This window comes from Elephas maximus, chromosome 12 (assembly GCF_024166365.1).
Source record: "Elephas maximus indicus isolate mEleMax1 chromosome 12, mEleMax1 primary haplotype, whole genome shotgun sequence".
In the NCBI taxonomy this organism is placed as follows: Eukaryota; Metazoa; Chordata; class Mammalia; order Proboscidea; family Elephantidae; genus Elephas; species Elephas maximus.
Window position 1 is genome coordinate 83,676,026 of NC_064830.1, and position 21,907 is coordinate 83,697,932.

General features: G+C 41.8%; 1 protein-coding gene across 3 annotated transcripts in view; it reads right to left on the reverse strand.

Moving 5' to 3' along the window:
- The window catches only part of COG7 (component of oligomeric golgi complex 7), an 86,560-nt gene extending 67,404 nt beyond the window's left edge, over positions 1 to 19,156 (reverse strand). For 2 of the 3 annotated variants that reach the window (XR_007519558.1, XM_049903039.1), the window contains exons 1-6: positions 18,788 to 19,156; positions 16,967 to 17,115; positions 15,239 to 15,355; positions 10,924 to 11,092; positions 1,756 to 1,838; positions 881 to 1,003 (exon numbers count right to left, since the gene is read on the reverse strand). Coding sequence is in view for 2 of the 3 variants with exons in the window: in XM_049903039.1 (XP_049758996.1) it covers positions 881 to 1,003; positions 1,756 to 1,838; positions 10,924 to 11,092; positions 15,239 to 15,355; positions 16,967 to 17,115; positions 18,788 to 18,956 (810 nt within the window). In the remaining variant the exon portion in view is untranslated. The other variant, XM_049903040.1, reaches the window with a different exon arrangement.
- Between the last annotated feature and the right edge of the window lie 2,751 nt (positions 19,157 to 21,907).

The following is a 21,907-nucleotide window of genomic DNA, read 5'->3' on the forward strand; positions in this document are numbered from 1 at the left end:
ACCACTGCAGTGGCTTTTTTGTTTGTTTAAACATAAGTCTGAATTAGGTTGGTTCAAGGAGAAAGAAACAAGGATGGGGAGAAGGAGTGCTTTAACCCACTTGAATGACATGACTCTGAACAAGGAATTCTCTACTACCATCAAGTTAAATTCCAGCAAATGACTAACGCACATTTAAAGAATGATTCACAACTAACTGTGGGGGAAAAAAAAAAACCCACACCATAAACAGGCCCAATAAGTCATTTCTCCAAACTAAGATCACCTTTTTTCCCTTCTATAAGAGGATCTACTGCACCTCCTGGCTTCAAGATACGAGAACAATGAATGGTTCTTGCCCTTCAAGGCTGAAAATGCCTAGAGACTTTGGGAAAGTCAGTGATGGCAAGTTTCCACCTAAAACAAAGTTCCTGTCTCACCTTTCCCCTAGTCAAAGGGTATCTTTAAAATTATACTCTTCCTCTAACTCTTCGTGTACTGTAAGAACAATGGAACTTCAGGCTGGATAAATTTCACCCGAAGTTAAGATCCAAAACAACCTTGTTCACTCAACTACCTCCTGACTAAGGGCCTCCTGCGTTTAGATCTGAAGATAACGGCCTTCAGGAATTCCACAGGCTCACTTGCTGAACAACAAGCAACTCTGTCACATTAGATTCAATTTAAGATATAGATAAGAGTGATAAGAAGAGTTTTAATAGAGACCTAATGATTTTACTGACGTGGGTTTCGCAGGTTATCCTTTAACCCCTCTGGTAACAGTGGCAACTGGGGAGATTCTTCGAGGTGCTCTGTAGTTAAGAGAGACCATTCCCGAGGCAGTCACCCATTCCCTTGTTGCAAAGGCCTTGTTCTCTCTAGAAACCAAATGAGCTGTTACCTGTGTAGTCCATTGGATTTGCGCGTGCCAAGCACCAAGCAAGGCATCGTAGAGTCCGGTGAGCTGCTGGTCTAGGGAGAGGTCACTCTGGCACAACTCTTGCCAGGTTGCTAAGAGCTGTACCTGTAGGAGCAGAACAAAAGGGGCCTTACCAGGTATGCCTGCTAAAACGCCCTGCCCTTCTACGCATGCAACTGATAACTACTGATGTTCACTCCCTTCAGAAAAAGGTGGGAAAACACCCAGAACACATTTACAGTCACCTGCTCTGATCATCAATCAAAGCTTCAAGGTGTTACCCTCCACATGATCCTCCCTCCTCTTATCCTGTCCCAAAAGTGCGCCAGTCGGGTTCCTTCCACTCAGCATACTATCCCTCTTCTGAACAGGCCTTAGAGGAGGGCTTGGGTGTGTGCTTAAGTTTCATGTCCTAACACTGTTGCTTAAAAGACACATAAGCAGTGGACTTGAAGGAATTAAGGTGAGCCCAGGAAGTTTTTAAGTTTTTCAGTAACCTAACTTCAACAACTCTAGAAAACATATAATATTCTCACAGCTTGCTGAGGGCTTAATAAAACTTAAGACACAAATCTTCAAAAAGCAAAAATGAGAAAAATTAGAACAGACTTTTTTTCAGGTTTGTACATTAGATCTATCTCTCAATACAAAAGAGACTGAAAAACTGATGACTTTTTTTTTCCAGATGGCCATTAACTGAATCCACAGGCTGGAACAAGAGCACCCCCTACTGGCCAATTCAAAGAAAAAGGGCCAGGGGGTGAGGAGGCAAAGATTTTTACGTTTGAGTGTGAACTGGAATTCTGTAGTCCAGTGTTGTAAGCACTACAATATTGTAACCACTCACAGCTTCTTACCTTGTGACACTTATAGTAGTATGCAAGAAGTTGGGGCATTCGGTCAATTTCAGTAAAAATCTTCACAAACATTTTGGCCTGATCTAAAGGAGAAGAACATAAAATGTTACTGTTACCAGGTTTTCTGTTGCAGTCAAGAGAAAGAATTCACCAGGATCAATGTAGATATATGTGAGCTAGTTCTTACTGAGGTAATGCATTAACTCAGTCATGGAGATGATAAATATGAAAAATAAGTAAAGAGCAAAATTCCTAACTCAATAATTAGACAATGCACACCAAGGCTTCTTAAATGAATGCATCAATAAGCATTATTCATATAGCCCAGATTACGTATTAGCAAGTAAGTCTTTAAAAGTAAATGGTAAATTCAAATCCGGGTCAGGAATAGGGGGAAGCAAGCCTGGGGTACAAAACGTAAGGAGGCTCTCGCTGCCAGGATCATGTGAGTGCGAGGTGACAGCCTTTTTAAATTCTGTGCCCTTGGCACCTCACTTGCCTCACCCTAGTCTTGGCCCTAATTAGAATCATAAAATGTCTGGGACAGAAGGGATGTAAAATAACTCATCAATCGCAGCCCAAGAACTAGAGTTACTTAGAGGTCAGTGGCAGAACTGCTAAAATAGGGACAGGTTGAACCATATGAATCTGCTGATATTTGTCTATTTCTGATCTATAAAAACAGCAATTTCAACAGGAAAACTGGATAAATGGAAACAGGGAAACTGGGGTGGAGAAGGGGAGGGTGTTGACACGTCGTGGGGCCGGCAACCAATGTTACAAATCAATTTGTGTATTAATTGTTTAATGGGAAATTAATTTGCTCTGTAAACTTTCACCTAAAGCCCAATAAAAAATTAAAAAATGAACGATATTTATAAAGTCATGACAATTAAGCACTATTTATCAACTCAACTAAAAATAATGATATAGTAGGAGAATACGAAAGGAAGGTGGAGGTGGTATATAAAAGCTAAATTCTTAGCTGTAACAGGAAGTCAACAGATAACATCTAAAAGTGATATGGCAAAAAATAAACTTATAAATGTATTATGCAGAAATATGACATGAAATACCAGGAAAAAAAACAGCTCAAAGAATTAAAAGTGGAGGCCCCCTAGGAATGGGAGTGGGGATGAGGAGGTGGAGGAAGAGAGTGTTAGGTTCCCTCGAAGTCCTCCAGTAGGAGCCCCAGTGGTGCAATGGCTAAGTGCTCAGCTGCTAACCAAAAGGTTGGTGGTTCAAACCCACCAGCAGCTCCATGATTTGCTCCTATAAAAACTACAGTCATAAAGATTACAGCCTAGGAAACTCCAGAGGGCAATTCTACTCCATCCTATAGGGTCGCTATGAGTCGACATCGACTTGACAGCACACAACAAACCCTCAAGTACTATTTAACTTTTTCAACATGAAGGTGATGGAAACAAAATTAAACTGAATTCAACAACAACAAAAAAAAGGAAACCAATTAACTAATTTATGGGTCTGGGTTTCCAATCAGTAATTTGGCTAAATCTGCTGAGCTACACTGCCTTTTAGAAAAGGATGTGACTCTCCTGCAAACAGAACCTTCAGATGTTCCTTGTTGGTCTCTTTGGGCTACTGTAAGAGGTACAGAAACTTAAATGAGAGGTCCAAGAGAAGAAGCTTAATGTTTACTGAACGCTGTCTCTGGACCAGGAGCTTCACATCTGATGTCTTGCTTAATCCTTACAAGAATCATATAATGCACGTACCCACTCATCTGATGAGGGAACTGAGGCTCAGAAAGGTCATAAATTTGCCTGATGTCTCATTGCTAATATATAACAAACCAAAGATTAAAACTAGGTCTGTCCATCTCCAAAGCTGAGACACCTTCCATTCTGCCACACCCCTCAAGTAGCCTAATAAACTGTTGTTTTTGTCAACTGCTGTCGAGTCTATGACAGCCCCATGTGTACAGAGTAGAACTGCTCCACAGGGCTTTCAAGGCTGTGACCTTCCAGAAGCAGGTCACCAGGCCTGTCTTCTGAGGCACCTCTGAATGGGTTCGAACCGCCAACCTTTTGGCTAATAGTCAAGTGCTTAACCGTCTGCGCCACCCAGGGACTCCATTAATAAACTGTTAATTAATAGCTATGAAAATATTATTCCTTAAATAAAAACTCCTTTATCTATTTGAAGCAACCTATGCTTTGTCCTCAACCTTCCTTTGCAGCTTCATCTTTGACCATTTCCCAATGTTCACTCCACCTCAACGGTTTTAAATATTATTCCCAAAACAGTCCCTCAGTTTTCCAGTTAAGATGTTGTTTCCTCTGCCTCAAATGCTTCTGTTCACTCATCTTAGCTCCGTGGGAAAATGTTCACGCTATACTGATAACTGGAAGGGAAAAACATACAAAATTATATGTACTGAATGTATACAGGAGCGATGGTGGCACAGTGGTTAAGTGCTCGGCCAACTGAATGGCTGGCTGTTCAAACCCACCAGCTGCTCCAGGGGAGAAAGAATAAGCAGTCTGTTTTCCATGAAGATTTACAGCCTTGGAAACCCTATGGAACAGTTCCACTCAGTCCTATAGGGTCACTATGAGTCGGAACCCACTCAAAAGCAGCAGTTACGTATGCACGTATGTAAGGCAATTGTCCCGTTCCTTCTTGTAATAAAAGTATTTGTGTACTTGTTCTCTCCCAGCCCCACCTTCAGCCAGGCTGTAAGGTCCCGGAAGGAGAGCAACCTTATCTTACTCATCTTCGTAATGCCCATTGCTCCTCACACGGTTAATATTTTAAAATAATGTTTATAAGTTAGTTACTCCTTTGGAAATTCATAGTTGGATTATGCCAGAAGGAAACCATTACAAAAAAAAAGAAACACCGACCTCCTGTATGTTCACATATTTAGTGCTTTGAGGAATAAGAAAATGATTTGGTAAACATCAGCATTCCACACATAGCAATGATCTGTAAGAGCGAAATTACAGGTCTACCAAGTAGTTGCTTACATATTTTCCTAAGGGCAGAGGAAATGACAAAACAAAGCACTTGCCTCCAGACTTGCTACTGAAAAGACTGGGAGGCCCATTTAAGTGCAATTCCTTAAGATACATATATATATATTTTTTTTTTTTTTTGCAGTATCCACTCTGCTAGCTCCTGTCTGCCACCTGCTGGTCAAATGTAGCGCCCACAATCACAGAATTGAAGGAAAAAAAAATTGAGCTAACGGGTCCTAAACCTTTTTATGCCTGCTTTGTGCCCCTTCCTCTCTGGCAAGCCCAATAAACTGCTGAGAAAGAAAGTTCTCACAGCTATCTCTGCAGAGACACCCAGCTAAGCTTATGAGACCTATCAAACAAACAAACAAAAAAACCAAACCTGCTGCCATCGAGTCAATTCTGACTCCTAGCGACCCTACAGGACAGGGTAGAACTGCCCCCTGGGGTTTCCAAGGAGCAGCTGGCGGATTTGAACTGCCGACCTTTTTAGGTTAGCAACCGTAGCTTGCTGTAGATCTTAACCACTGCACCATCAGGGCTTCATGAGGCCTGCCAATAGACTTGAACTTAACAGGCAGGAATCAATGAGGTAGAAAACAACTATATAACTTTAAATTTTTCATTCCTTTCATAAGATCTCTTGAATAAACAAATCTTCCTGCTACATTTTAAATTATTTTACAAAATGCTGCTTCAATTAATCACCTGAATTTATTCGTTCAATAAAATAGACACTTCTATCTGGATAAACACAATTGTCACACTGGGAGGGAGATGGAAAGGGGTAATGTGTTGGGGCTGTACTAACTTATCAGAGATTCCCCTTTAGAAACTGATATAAAGAAGCACTTTAGCCTTCCAGGAAAGATGGCAAGTTAAAAAGCACATTTCCTTGGGGAACCCTTCCTGGTACTTGCCAAAATTAATCACCAAAAGAAATGAACACAATTTCACCTGTGTTGGCGGCAGGGAAAAGACTTAATACAAACTTTAGAGAATGCTAATCAGATATTCGGAGCCCTGGTGGCATAGTGGTTAAGAGCTCGGCTGCTAACCAAAAGGTCGGCAGTTCAAATCTACCCGCCACTCCTTGGAAACCCTATGGAGCAATTCTGCTTTGTCCTACAGGGTCACTTTGAGTTGAAATCAACTCAACGGCACCTAACAACAACAATCAGATGTTCAACCAGTTTGGCCCAAGATGAGTGGGGATGCTGAGCTAATACACAATTCTGAATGGTAAGCACCAAGTGGCATGGCAAAAGGAGATAAAAATTGGGGCAAAGACAGAAAAGTAGGCAAGACGTGGGAATAAGCCCTGATTCCACCTCAGCCCAGCACTGGGGACAGCTCACAGGGTGGGATAGTGCCATTTTTCCCCTTCTGAAATCAACTTCCTCCCTACAAAGAGTCGAGTCTGGAATCAAGGCTGATTCAAATTTATGGACAAAAGGTAGCCGAGCTGACCAAAACATCCACTTACTCACAAAACCAAAGCCCAGGATCCTGACCCACAGGGCACAATTCAAGCCAGATCCCGGCTCCACGTAGCCAGCTCACCCAGACGTAAAGGAAAAGAATCTAAATTCATGGAGCCACCACCTCCCATGCCATTCCCACTTCCCACCCCTATATAACTGGACACACACCCCAAAAACACAGTTAAGCTCCATGGGTCTGTAGTTGGTCTGTAAGTTAGAACAAATTTATGAGAAAATGTGAGGAACAAAGCTCCCAGACAGGGACATTTCAAAGACCCAGCCCTAGTCTTTCCTTCATTCTCTTTAGGCAACTGAAGAACAGAACAGAATTTAAACCTTTAAATCAAGGTCTATAGGAAAGCTCTCAACAGAGCCCAGGTAATAAGGAGAGGCTTGCAAGGAGATAGTAATATAATACTAACCCATTATCATCAAGTTGATTTCGACTTACAACACCCCTATAAGACAGAGTAGAACCACCCTATAGGGTTTCCAAGGAGCGGCTGGTGGGTTTGCACTGCCAACCTTTTGGTTAGTAGCCAAGCTTTTAATCACTTTTGGTATAAATATCAGGCCCACAAAAAAAAAAAATCCACATCCAAATATGAATAAGCAAAAACTGGCAAAGAAACTCCACCACGGTGGGGAGAGGGAGGGAACTCTACCATGGGACTTAGGCAAAAATACCACAGCAAAAATATAAGAAAGAAAGGGAACACAGCATGCCAATGTACATCAAGAGAGCACTTCAAAAGATCTATTCCAGGAAATACAAGAGAAATTTAGGCTACAACTACTTCACACTCCCAAGGAAATCACATAAGGTATACTATGCTTTCTTTAATAGGATCTAAGGCATCACAATGAGATATAAAGGGAGGCTGGCAGAGCTAAGGAAAGAAACTTAGGAAGAAAATAGTGACATAAAATTAAATTTTAATCAGTGGTGATGTCACACAAAATGGCAGAGTAGGAAACTGAAGGGGTCAGTTTCTCCACAAAAACAAAAATGAACTGGAAAGAACAATTCGAATCAACTGTGTTGTAAATCTAAAACGTGATATGACTCATATCAACCAAGGTAGTGCTTGATGAAGGAATAGGCTATTGATCTTTCCTAGGTGAGTCACATACACCAATGGGCTAACATTCTCAATTCTTCAGCCTTGTTACAGTGGTGGGGATGACAGCCATGTTCATAGAGTCATTGGCTGGTTATCAGACCAAGCAGTGGAAACCTTGCCCTCCAAGGATTTGGGGTAGTGCATTTGTGTTGGTATTGAGGTACCCTGAGGGACTGGCACTGACAACTGCCTGATTTGGGCCCACTCACAACAGTTGCTTTCCCAGCAGCAGTGGATTAAAGGGCCAGTGTGCGTGTGTGTGTGTGGTCTGTCAGGCTGCTGGCTGACTGCAGAGATAACAGAACAGAAACACCAGTGACCATATACAATTGGAATACACATTACAAAAATAGTTTGAAAAAGTCACCTAACAGATAACTGCAACCATCATCAAGTAACACCAATTCCTGAGGAGTGGGACAATCAGATTTCCAGAGATACTACATTATAATACTCTGAACGTCCAGTTCTCGACAAAAAATTACAAAACATAAAAAAGAAACAGGAAAGTACAGCCCTTTCACAGAAAAAAATGAATTTGACAGAAACCATCCTTGAGGAAATTCACGCATTGGAATTACCAGCCAAAAATGGTAAATAAACTGTCTTAAATATGCTCAATGAGCTAAAGGAAAACATGGACAAAGAACTAAAGGAAATTAGGAAGAGAATGCACAGAGTTGGGGACTTCATACCACCAAGAAAGCAGTGCCAGGGGCAGAGTGTGTCCTTTGGACTATGGGTTCCTATGCGGAGAAGCTCCCAGACCAAGGGAAGACTGAGGACAAGGACCTTCCTCCAGAGCCGACCGAGAGAGAAGACCTTCCCCTAAAGCAGACACCCTGAATTTGGGCTTGTAGCCTACTACACTGTGAGAGAATAAATTTCTCTTCGTTAAAGCCATCTGCTTGTGTTATTTCTGTTATAGCAGCACTACATGAGTAAGACAAATGGGTAAAAAAACTCTGGTACATACACACGAAGGAATACCACGCAACGATAAAGAACAACGGTGAATGTGCAAAACATTTCACAACATGTCAGAATACGGAGGGCATTATGCTGAGTGAAATAAGTCTGTTACAAAAGGACAAATATTGTATGAGACCACTGTTATAAAAACCCAAGAAAAGGTTTACACACAGAAAAAAACAACCTTTGATGGTTACTACAGAGGGGGAAATGGAAGGGGAAATCACTAACTAGATAGTAGACAAGTGTTAACTTTATTAAAAGGGACGGCAATACACAATATAGGTGAAGTCAGCACAACTTGATCAAGGCAAAGTCACAGAAGCTTCCTAGACACAGCCAAAGACCTTGAGGGACCAAGTTACTGGGGCTGAGAGATGGGGACCATGGTCTCAGGGGATGTGTAGGTCAACTGGCACAACATAGTTCATAAAGAAAATGTTCTATATCCTACTTTGGTGAGTAGCATCTATCATCTTAAAAGCTTGCAAGCAGCCATCTAAGATACTTCTATCAGTCCCATCAAGTTCGGAGCAAAGGAGAATGAAGAAAACCAAAGACACAGGAAAATATTGGTCCAAAGGACTAAGTAATAGACCACACGAACCACAGCTTTCACCAGCCTGTGCCCAAAAGAAATAGATGGTGCCTGGCCACCAGCACAGACTGCTTTGACAGGGGTCATAAAAGAGGGTCCAGGACAGAGGAGAAAAATACAGAACAAAATTCAAATTCACAAAAAAAAGACCTGGCTTACTGGTCTGACAGTGACTAGAGGAACCCCCAAGCTCCCGGACACCCTGCTGAGAACTGAAGCCACTCCCGAAGACCATCTTTCAACCAAAGATTAGCAGGCCTATAAGATAAACAATAACACATATGAGGAATGCGTTTCTTAGTCCAGTCAAGTATAGGAGACCAAATGGGCAACGCCTGCCCGAAAGCAAAGGCGAGAAGGCGGGAAGGGACAGGAAAACTGGATGAATGGACACAGAGAACCCAGAGCAGAAAAGGGGAGAGGAGTACAGACACATTAAGAGGATCTCAACCAATATCACAAAAAAACCTCTATATAAATTTTTGAATGAGAAACTAATTTGCACTGTAAACGTTCACCTAAAACACAATCAAATTAAAACAAAAAATGTACCATCATGTAGAAAAATCACATTCATTAAGGATAAGTTTGCACATCCAATTAATATAGGTACTGTCAATAAATTGTATACCTGTAAAAAGTTGAACTGGCAAAAGCTGTGTGATAGATATATTTACAACAAGAAGAACAACAAAAAAAAGTAGCTGCTGAGGCTGCTTATGCATAGCCAAACACCTCATGGGATTTGGTTCCTTGGTTTGGAGGTTTAGGGTCATGGTTTCACGGGACATCCCAGTTAATTGGCCTAATAATGTGTTTAGTGCTTCTGCTCTACCCCCTAGTTAGTTGTGTAGTGCCTGGGGTCTTAAAAGCTTGCAAGCAGCCATCCAAGACACAACAACTGATGTCTACCTACCTGGAACAACAAAGAAGCAGAGTCAGGAATAGGAGGGGGAAATGGAATGTGAGGCTAACTGTCTCCATGAACAACTGCCTCCTTTACCATAAGACCAGAAGAACCGGATGGTACCAGGCTACCATTACTGAATATTTTTATCGAATATTTTTATCAAAGGTTTTATAGAAGAATCCTGATAAAAAAGGGAGCAATCCAGAAAAGAATTTCAAATTCTCATGGATTCGCTTTCTGGAACCACGGAGGCTGGATGAACCCTTGAAACTATTGCCCTGAGATAATTTTTAAAACTTAAACCAAAAATATCCCCTGAAGTCTTCTTAAAACCAAATGATTGATAGTTTAGCTGAACTAGTAAAAATGATCTGCCTTGAGCACTGTGCTCTTTTAAGATCTATCTAGGTGCCCAGCTACCACCACCAACTGCTCTGACAGGGATCACAATAGAAGGTCCTGGACAGAGCTGGAGAAAAATGGTGAACAAAATTCTAACTCACAAAAAAAGACCTGACTTAGTGGTCTGACAGAGGCTGGAGACACGCCAAGATTATGGCCCCCTGGCACCCTTACAGCTCAGTACTGAAGTCACTTCTGAGGTTCACCCTTCAGCCAAAGATTAGACAGGTCATAAAACAAAATGAGATTAAACGTGCACACCAGCCCAAGGGCAAGGATAAGAAGGCAGGAGGGGACAGGAAAGCTGGTAACCAGGAACCCCAATGTTGAGAAGGGGAGAGAGTCGACATGTTGTGGAATTGGCAACCAATATCACAAAACAAAATGTGCATTAATTGTTCAATGAGAAACTAATTTGCTCTGTAAACCTTCATCTAAAGTACAATAAAATGAAATAAAAAAATGTTAATGGTAGAATGTAAACGGAATGTTCACTGTACAATTCTTTCAACGTTTCTGTATGTTTGAAATTTTTCATAATAAAATGTTGGAAAAAAGTAACCAGCCAAAAGTTAACATATTTACTTCTAATCTACATAATTTAATCAGTACTAAGACATTCGGAAGACTGAGGAGTCAGAAAGCCTTATTTCTGAAAAGCGGTGTACAGAGATGAGGAAGTGGCTGCACTCACCTACAGACTGAGAGCTGAATACGGTTACAATCTGGGGGCTGGCCAGGGCCTCCAGCCTGTTCTTCAATGCCTCCAAGTGCACACATTTTTCTGAGTAGTCTGGTGTATCAACGAGCATCATTAAACTGTTCTGCATCCCTGTTAGCTTGGCAGAAATCATAGCTATGTCCTATAAAAAGGTCAGAAAACAGAATAATTATTTAAAATACCCTGCTACCTTACCCAAGCATGGACAAAATACATGAAAACGCAATTTATAAAATAAGAAAATGGCCCATAAACGTAATATGTTCAACATTATTAATACTCAAACAAATGCAAATTAAAACAAGGAAGTGCGATTTTCCTAACAAACTGGAAAAACCTTAGAAAAATTATAATGGCTACTGTTGGTAAGGGTGCAAGGAAAGAAGACAATCTGTCTGACCACAATAAATTTATACTGTCTTTCTGCAGGACAAATTAGCAATAAGTGTCAACAGCCTTAAAAATATTCACATCCTTTGACCTGGTGTTTCCTCTTCTAAAAATTTGTCCTAACGAAATAGTCAGACGGACACAGAGAGATTAACATGTTGTAATTAATTAACGTGATTTTAGTGTTATAAAAAAAAAAAAAAAAACTGAAAGCAGAAAACTAAATCTTCCATAATAGCAAATAAAATATAAATTAAGAGTCATTTGTAACGGAATGTGGAGTCCCTGGGTGGCGCAAATGGTTAACGTGCTCAGTTCTTAACAGAAAGGTTGGAGGTCCAAGCCTGCCCAGAGGTGCCTCAGAAGAAAGGCCTGGTGATCTACGTCTGAAAACCCTGTGGAGCAAAGCAGTTCTGTTCTGACACACGCGGCATCGTCAAGAGTCAGAACCGACTTGACAGCAATTGTTCCTTTTTAAATGGAATGTGGAATACTGCACAGCCATTAAAACTCATGTTTTTGAGAAGTATTAATGCAGAGCAAAACACTTATAACTTACTATAGAGTGAAATACGCAGAATAAAAAGGTATATAGACACTAGAATCCAATTTTTTAATAAATACAAGTATATAAATACCTGTAAAAATGACTCCACAAACAAAACACAAACGTAGGTACACACATGTACAAGTACACAGAAAAAGCACCCCACAGACATAAAAAAATACATTACTAGGACATAGGACTATGAGTCCTTTTTGTTTTCTTGTATGTTTCTGTATTTTCCAAATCTTCTAAGACATACATAATTATAATTAGAAAAATTAATATTATTTAATTAAAGTAATTAAGAGAATAATAAGTGATCCTATTTCAACATTTAACAGGCATCCATGAGGTGCCAGACGCTGTACTAGATATCTGAGACACAAAGATGAGTAAGGTCACATTTCAGCCCTTGAGTTCACAATGTATTGAGCCGGAAAGACTGCATTACAATTTAAGAAGCAAGGCTCAAGTGTCATAGGAGTCCAAGTGAGGGAGCAATTAATTTTGCCTCAGAGAGAGCCAGCAAGGAGAGGTATGAAAGGCGGTGACACTTTAGTTGGACACTGAAGGACAAATGGCGGTCTACTCTCCTGAAAAAAAAAAAAAAACTAAAAGCACTAAGGCATGAAAGGGATGGTGTGTCAACAGCCTGGAGCAGGCAGAAGGGAAATATCATATGGAGGGAGTGGCCAGAGAAAAAGCTGAAAGCCAAGCTGTAACACTGTCATGAAAGATAGCCTATGCCTTGTTAGTGGGCTTAGAACTTATCCAGTAGAAAGCAGAGACTCGTTGAAAGTTAAAATAAAGGGGTGGGCAGGGAACGGACATGACAATTTATGCTTTAGAAGATTCCCCTGGGTTGGATATGGAGGATAAATTAAGAGTAGGGCTGACCTGGAGGCAAGGAGACCATTAGGGGCCTATTGCGATAGTCTAGGGATAAAAAGACTGAAGAGCATGACTACAGTGGTAGCAGAGGGATGAAAAGGACAGACGTGCAGAGGAGAGAGATGGAGGGAGCAAGGGACAGGGAAGAGGGAGCAGTTAAAGATTGCTAAGGTTTCTAACCTGGACGCTTGGGTGGAAAATGACTCCATTAACCAAAGATGGGGAGGCCAAAAGCAGGAACAAATACAGGGCTGGAAGGAGGTGGCACTGGACAGAAATAATGAGTTCAGTTTTTGAGGGGTTGTGGGGAAGTCTAGCTGGATGGAACTGAACTTGTGGGAAGTTAGAAACACAGTTCTGAATACCAGGATAGCTGGGGGGCAGAAAAACAAGATTTATAACTTGCAGCTAATTAACATTTATAATAAATAGTAGTGTACTGTTATTAAAATCAGGATCCATGTTTAAATCCATCCTCTCCCATGATGCCAGGAATTCAGTAAGATTTGCAACGTACGTCTGTGAAGCCTGGATCGATTAAGCTTGTCAAGCACTCTGAGGGGCTCTGAAATGGGATGGGAAAGAGTATTCTCCTTAAAGACAATGACAGCTGATATGGAGTAACAGCTATACTGTTGGGTGAAAAAAAGCAAAGTGCAAAGCAGTGCTCACAATCAGCTACCATTTGTGACAAATAAGGGCAGCGAATGTGTGTTTGTGTATGTGTGGTGCGTGTATCTGGAAGGATAGGCATATAGGCTTAAACCTGAAAACGAGGCTTGTCTCTAGAAGGGAAATTAGCAGATTGGGGTCAGATCAGCAAGATGAGCACGTTAGAAAAAAGACTTACTTTTCACTGCTTATTCCTGTTTACTGAATTTTTTCCCATGTGTATTCATAACTTTTTACAAAACTTAGAAAAGTTAGAAAAAAAAAAAAAAGAGAGAGATAACTGATTTTTCTTTACAATTGTAAAAGGGTGTTCCATAAGCCATCATCTCACTTCATCTTTACTACCAGATACCAAAAGTATTACTATTATGAGGTACATACCCAAAAGAATTGAAAGCAGATACTTGTACACCAAAGTTCACTGCAGCCCTGTCCACAATAGCCAAAAGGCGGAAACAACCCAAGTACCCATCAACAGATGAATGGATAAACAAAATGTATATCCATACAATGAAATATGACTCTGACATAAAGAGAAATGAAGTTCTAATACATGCTACAAGGCGGGTGAACCCTGAAAACATTATGCTGACTGAATAAGTCAGTCGCAAAAGGACAAATACTATATGATCCCACTTATATGAAATATCTAGAATTGGCAAATGTATAGAAACGGTTATGGATTGAATTATGTCCCCCAAAATGTGTGTCAACTTGGCTAGGCCATGATTCCCAGTATTGTGTGATTGTCCACCATTTTGTCATATGATGCGATTTTCCTATGTGTTGTAAATCCTACCTTTATGATGTTAATGAGGCAGGGTTAGAGGCAGTTATATTAATGAGGCAGGACTAAATCCACAAGATTAGGTTGTATCCTGAGTCAATCTCTTTTGAGATTTTAAGAGAGAAGTGAGGAGAGAGACTGGGGAACCTCATGCCACCAAGAATGAAGAACTAGGAAGATAATGCATCCTTTGGACCCAGGGTCCCTGCGCTGAGAAGCTCCTAGACCAGGGGAAGATTGATGACAAGGACCTTCCCCCAGAGTCAACAGAGAGAAAGCCTTCCCGTGGAAATGGCACCCTGAATTTGCACTTCTAGCCTACTAGATTGTGAGAGAATAAACTTGTTTGTTGAAGTCATCCACTTGTGGTATTTCTGTTACAGCAGCACCAGATAACTAAGACAGAGACCAAAGTTCATCAGCGGTTACTACCGTGGGCCGGAGGGAGGGGAAGAGGGGAAGATTGTGTAAGGGATCCTGAGTTTCTACTAAGGGTGATGGAAAAATGTGGCCATGGGTAGTGGTGACAGTTGTACAACATAATGAATGTAATTGATGTCATTAAATTGTACACATAAAAATGTTGAAATGGCAAATGTTTTGTTACATATATTTTTACCACAACAATGCAAACAAAAAATTACTATTTTCCACTCTTTGCAGACCCAGAAGGGTTAAATAACTTGCCAAGATCACACAGTGTCTAAGGCCCCTCTGCCCAAGTTTTTACTTCCCCCATTTTGTCTGCCTGTGCATTTTTATCCGTGCTCCTCCAGAGCTCTCTTACCGGGACGAAGAGGCTCCAGTCTTGCACAGCATGTAGACTAAGAGGGCAGTAATACTCAAGAGCAGTTTCCCCACCCTGAGCCTGAATGTTTCCGTATGCCACCACTTATACTGTGCCTTATAGTTTTGAATGAATGACTATCTCATCTGCTTTCACCAAATCCCAAGTTCCTGCTTATGTAGATGTCATGACAACCCCCAACCGAAAAACCTACTTGAGTCTTGAATGTCTCCTCGATATCAGCACTCAGTGTGCTCCACTTGTCTGCTTCTTGAAGAGATTCTGCAGCAAGCTGCATTCGAGACTTCACCTGGTCGATTTCTACCAACACCTCAAAGAGAAATGAGGAGTGAAACAGTAAAAAAAAAGGACGTGACAATTCCCTTTGCTCTACCGTCCACCCGTGGCTCAAACATCTCAGCATGCTCCTGTCTTCAGAGAGCCTCTGTGTCCCTTACAACACAGATCACATGGGTAAACGTGTCCCCCAAAAACCCAAACCCACTGCCATTAAGCAGATTCCAACTCACAGCAACTCCACAGGACAAAGTAGACCTGCCCCATAGGATTTGCAAGGCTGTATATCTTTATGGGAGCAGACTGCCACATTTTTATCCCGCAGAGCCGCTGGTGATTTCAAACCGCTGGCTTCTCAGTTAGCAGCTGAGCACTTTCAGTACTGTGCCACCAGGGCACCAAATAAATATTGAAATTGAATATCCTGGAAGAACTGATCAGTAACCCTTTCTTTCCTACAATAAAACTTGTATTTTTTAAAAAGTTGCGGCTTTTAGGAATCTCTACATGTCCATTTTTCTATCCCTACTCTCACAGGTCAAAAACGTTGTCTGAAATACCGGGCATTCAGCACTTCTTTATTACGGATTCCTCATCACATTTCCGAGAACCATCGATTCCTTGATCAAGAGTCATATCTAACAATAAAAATTATTAAAAAAAAAAAAAAAGAGTCATATCTAAGACCAGCACTTTTCATAGCTGTTCAGAGAGTATAAGATCTCAATGCAAAGAAAATTACACAACAAAAGCTGAGAATGCTTTTCATTTCAAACGCATTACATACCCTCAAAATAGACCTCTTTTCCCTTTTCTTGTCTGGTGTCAGATGCTCAATTTGGCCAAACCCTAGAGGTGGTTTGGGTCAGCTGACCAGAGACTTCACAGAAGAGATCATCAAATCACAGAATAATATAAAGCAGAATAAACAAGAATGCAAAAATAAAATAATTCAGGAAAGGCTGAAGGCTAAGAACGGAGATACAATTAAGAAATTAAAAATGGGACAAAACTGAAATACTCAGGCTGCTTAAAAGAAATGAAATGAGCTATAAAAATTTTTAAAAGCCAAAAAGATTTTTAAAGAGAAAACAAGATAAAAAAATAAGAATTATAAGACACTCTCAATTTTTTTTTTTTTTTGACCAAACAAAGAAAAGTTAAAGTAAGTTCAGGAAAAAAAAAAAATTAAGATTTAAGATAATTCCACACGAACAAACAAAATGAATAAAAGGTTAAGATTAACAAAGAAAAGGATAAAACCCATGAACTATGAAATTAGTGAACATATACCAAAAAGCTAAAGATATAAAAAACAGTAAGCTTTAATCAAGAAAATTGAAGGCTTTCCTTTTTAAAGGAAAAATTTCCTTTTTAAGGAAAATAAAATAAAAAAAGTTTAAGATTAAAAATATAATTTAAACCTCATAAATCAAGCAATCTAATGTATTGAAATAATACAAAAAAATATAAAAAATCAAGCACAGAGTTGTTGGGGGAGAGATGAATAAGCTGAAAGAACCAAGCAAGAGTAGTTTGAGAGCTTGTAGAAGCTTGAGTTAGGGTTGGCATCCCACAGGTTGTACTCTTCTAAACCAAAGCTTCCAAAACCAAAAACCAATATTCAGGACAGGAGTCAACATACCTGCATCGATTGAGCTGTGTCCTGTTCAAATTTTTTAATGTCCTCCTTGACGAGAATCATTTGTTCTTTCAGAAAAGACGCTTCTTGTTTAAGGGCTTCGACATCACGGAGAACTTTGGGCAAGTTCTGAAGGGCCTGGTGACTTGTTTCTGCAGCAAGAACCCAAGAACAGCAGTATGCACAAAAGGTGAATATCAGACCCATCACTAGTGAATAACAGGAAGGAAATGAGACCACAAAAAGGAAATCTTCCCAAAGCATTACCAACCACACAGTTTTCAGGGCGCAGGGAAGGAGAGTTGGGGGAGACGGCTGTGAGGTGGTCTTCACCAGGACCATGTCCTCCCCAGACTGATGGGTGAGGGTTGGGGATATGCCAGGGAATGAACCATCAACTTGCCCCAGCATGAACTGTTTCCCACCACTGTGTTAAATCTTAATCATCCCACTGGAAGGAAGGAGAATGAAGGAATCGGGCACTTGTTGAAAGCCTGCTTCCTGCCAGGTGCTTTACATACATCCCACCCCTTAGCATCCGTGGCAATCCTAGGAGGTATTGGCAGCCACCTCTTACAGATAAGAACACTGAGGCTCAGAGAGGTTAAGACTTGCCTGAGATTTCACAGAGCTGAAGCCCCAAAGCTTGCTGTGCAAAATGTATTCCACCGAGCGAGCACCAGCATCGGCTAAAGTTCCGTTACAGCGCAGGTACCCAGCGAGGCCACCTGCCAGAGATTGTAATGGCGCAGTGGAAAGCACTCAGCGGCTAATTGAAAGGTCCGTGGTCAAACCTACCAGCTGCTCCACAGGAGAAAGACAGGGCAAACTGCTTCCATAAAGATTACAGCCTTAGCAACCCTATGGTGCAGTTCTACTGTCCTATAGGGTCGCTGTGAGTCAGAATCGACTCAGCAGCAGCGGGTTTAGGTTTGGTATGAAATCAAGGAATCTGCATTTTGTTAAGAGACATCCCAAGTGTAGACTAAAGTTTGAAAATCTTTGCAGACCATGATGTTTTCTCTGGAATTGGGAGGGTAACATCATCACCCTTTAACCCTTCAAAGAGTAAGCAGGTCTGTATGTAGCCAACCAAAGAAGACCAGTCTTCTGTTCTACAAGTGCAATGAATGCAACCCTAACATCCTGAAGACGTACTTCAGGAACTTGTTCATCTAACTCTGCCATAAAACAACAACCTGTTTCCAGCCCTGACGCCAGGTAAGGTTCCAGGACGGGTCTGAGAAGCAAAGACAGAACACAGAGATGCCTTCAGTGCGCAGGACTTCACTGACTTTTAACAGAGCTGTTATGATCCCAGCTAGGTCTCCCACCTGCTAAAGCTCCGAGTCACTCTTCAGGCCCTGGTTGGTGCCCTTGGGTACCTTTTTCCCTCTCTGCAGTCCACTCCTGATTCCACTGGTTGCCTCTTTCTTTCACTGGACAGAAGCTCCAGGGCGCTTTCCAGGATGGGAATATGTTTTTGCCAAATATAAGGATTCATTGAGTATTATCTAAAGTTCTTAAAATTCACTCTTTTAACTTAAGTTTTGAAAGGACTTTTTATAGCACCGCTGGAGGATCCAAATTCAGCATGTGTTAAAGACAGCCCAAGTCCAAGCTGAGACTTTTCTCCTTGCTGTAATCAGAAGGACCGAAAGTGGATCGGACCAGGGCTTGCTTTCCCATAAAATGAACTCCTGATATTTACTGCCCAGTACGTGTACCACCTGGGTACCCCATGCCAGTTTGGGGAACTCTGCCCACCGGGAGCAGGGGAGGGCACCGCGGCTTGGGGGACCCCGGCAAGGCCCCGCGGCTCACCCTCCACGGCGTGGTTCACCTCTTGGATAAACAGCTGCAGCTTCATCACCAAGGTGGCCGCGTGGCCGTCCGCCTTCCCGGCCGCCGCCTCCTTGGGGCCAGCCCTGAAGGCCGCGTTGATCCACTCCTTCACGTCGAAGTCGTCAGCCAGGAATTTGGAGAAGTCCATGGCGACCAGCCTCAGCCCTGGCGTCCAGGCCGTATTAAGGGTTGGCTCGGGGTTGTTTTATGGCTCGGGTGTTGGCGCAGGCGACTCAGCGAGGACACTGGGGCTGGCCTCCAGGTGAGACAGGCCGGGATGAACACCACCGCCGCCTTGTCCCTCTGCTGCCCCTTCCTAAACGCGCTCGGGGAGACGGCTGGAAATGATCCTCGCCGCGCACTGTACTTCTTCCGGAAGTGGGTGGCCGTTACCATGGTGACCGCCAGAGCTCCGAGCTCTGCGATCTGCTCTGTAGGAGAAAAGCTCGGGACTGAGTACCGGGTTCTGAGAATCGATCCTTGTCTCCATCCAGCTTCTTTAGAAATTCTTCTACAAACATTAGTTAAGCACTTAGTACGTGCTTGCTATAAAGCCTTTATATATATTAGCGCGCTTAATTCTCACAGTTCTCCCCAACATAAAGATGAAGACCTGAGGTGGAGAGAAGTTAACCAACTGGCTCCAAGTCTCATAGCTAGAAAGTAGCACCGTCGGGATTTGAACTGAGACCTGCCACTGGGGCCTGCACGCTTTATGGTATTTTACTTCCCCCCTAAACGGAGCAGGTGAAGCAGGCCTCAGTGATCTGCTTACGCTGCACACCACTTTTCCCTCTTGTCTCTTCCCTCCAGCCACATTGACCTCCTATACTTTTCGGAAACACAAACACACCGTGCTGGAACCCACCAGAGTCTTTGCACACGCTGTTTCTGTGCGTCTGAAACTAACAATGTGACGCCTCAGAAAAGAAAGACTACCTGGGAAGGGTTCCTTTGTCATGTGCCGTTCATACATACTCATTGCCATCGAGTCGATTCTGACTCATAGTGACTCTATGAGACACAGTACAACTGCCCCGTAGGGTTTCCAAGGTGGCCTGGAACTGCCGACCTTTTGGTTAGCAGCTCAACGCTTAACCACTGCACCACCAGGGCTCCTCCTTTATCATGGGAACCCCCTCCCCCCCCCAAAAAAATCCTTTGTGTACAGTTATGTAATGTGCTTCTCCTTAAAGTGGGATAGTTTTGTCACTTAGGTCTCATCCTAAACATACTCTGACTCTAAGTAAATACGGTAATTCTTGAAGACTGTACTTCCAAGAACCTAGATCCACAAACTAGGAGGCTAGTACACCAGCCTTGGTGGGAGTAAAGTGAGCAAGTCCCATGGCATGCTGGGAAGACATAGGTCCCTTCACAGTATGCAGTCCCCCATCCTATCCCCAGGAGCTGACACTTTTTAAAACAGCTTTATTGATGCATAATTTACATGACATAAAATTCAGCCTCTGTAAGTAGACAATTCAGTGATTTGTAGCAAAGGTATAGATGTGCTGTCTCCACAATCAAGGAGCCCTGGTGGTGCAGTGGTTAAAGCGCTTGTCTGCTAATCAAAAGGTCAATGGTTGGAAGATACCAGCTGCTCCCTGGGGCAAAGATGTGGCAGTCAGCTTCCGTAAAGTTTACAGCCTTGGAGACTCTATGGGGCACTTCTCTGTCCTATAGGGTCATTATGAGTCAAAATCGAGTGGATGACAATGGGATCTCAACGATCCCAATTCAGAATATTTCCATCAGCCAAAAGAGTTCCTTGTGCCTTTTTGCTGTTAATCCCTGCTTCCACCCCCAACCATGGGCACCCATTGATCTTCTGTCTGTATAAATTTGCCTTTTCTGGGCATTTCATATATATGGAATCATACAACTCATTTTCTTTTGCATCTGGCATCTTTCACTTAGCATAATGTTTTTGAGGTTTATTCCTCTTGTACCATGTATCAGTAGTTCCTCTATGTTGCTGAAAATAGTCCATTGTAGAGATATGACATATTTTGTCTATCCACTCATCAGTTGATGGACGTTAGTATTGTTTCTAGTTTGGGGCTATTATGAATAAATAATGCTGCTATAAACATTCATACAGGTCTTTGTGTGGACATGTTTTCATTTATCTTGAATAGATTGCTAGGAGTGGAATTGATGGGTTGTAAGGTAAATTTTAAAGAAACAAAAACCAATATGCAACATCATGATAAACAGAAAAGATTGAAGTTGTCATGGATTTCATTTTACTTGGATACACAATCAACATCCATGGAAGCAGCAGTCGAGAAATCAAACGATGTATTGCATTGGGCAAATCTGCAGCAAAAGACCTCTTTTCAAGTGTTAAAAAGCAAAGATGTCACCTTGAGAACTAAGGTGCCCCTGACGCAAGCTGTGGTATTTTCAGTCGTCTCATATGCATGCAAAAGCTGGACAATAAATAAGGAAGACCGAAGAATTTATGCATTTGAAGTATGGTGTTGTCAAAGAATACTGAATATACCATGGACTGCCAGAAGAACAAACATGTGCCTTGGAAGAAGAACAGCTAGAATGCTCCTTAGAAGTAAGGATGGTGAGACTTCGTCTCACATACTTTGGACATGTTATCAGGAGGGACCAGTCCCTGGAAAAGAGGGTCAGGGAGAGAAGGACCCTTTAAGAGATGGATTGACACAGTGGCTCAACAATGGGCTCAAACATAGCAACAATTTTGAGGATGGCATGGGACCAGGCAGTGTTTCATTCTGTTGTACACAGGGACGCTATGATTCAGAACCAACTCGATGGTACCTTAACTACAACAACAAGATAAATTTATGTTTGACTTCCTGGGAAACTCCCAAACTTTTCCAGAATGGCTGTACCACTTTACATTCCCATCAACAACGTATGAGGGTTCCAGTTTCTCTATATCCTCACATACTTGGGATGTAGTGGTAACGTATCGTCTTAATTTGCGTTTCCCTAATACCCAGTGACGAACATCTTTCTATGTGCTTGTTAGCCATTCCTGTATCTTCTTCAGTGTCATGTCTATTCAAATCTTTCACTTATTTTCAAATTGAGTTGTCTTCTTATTATTGAGTTGCC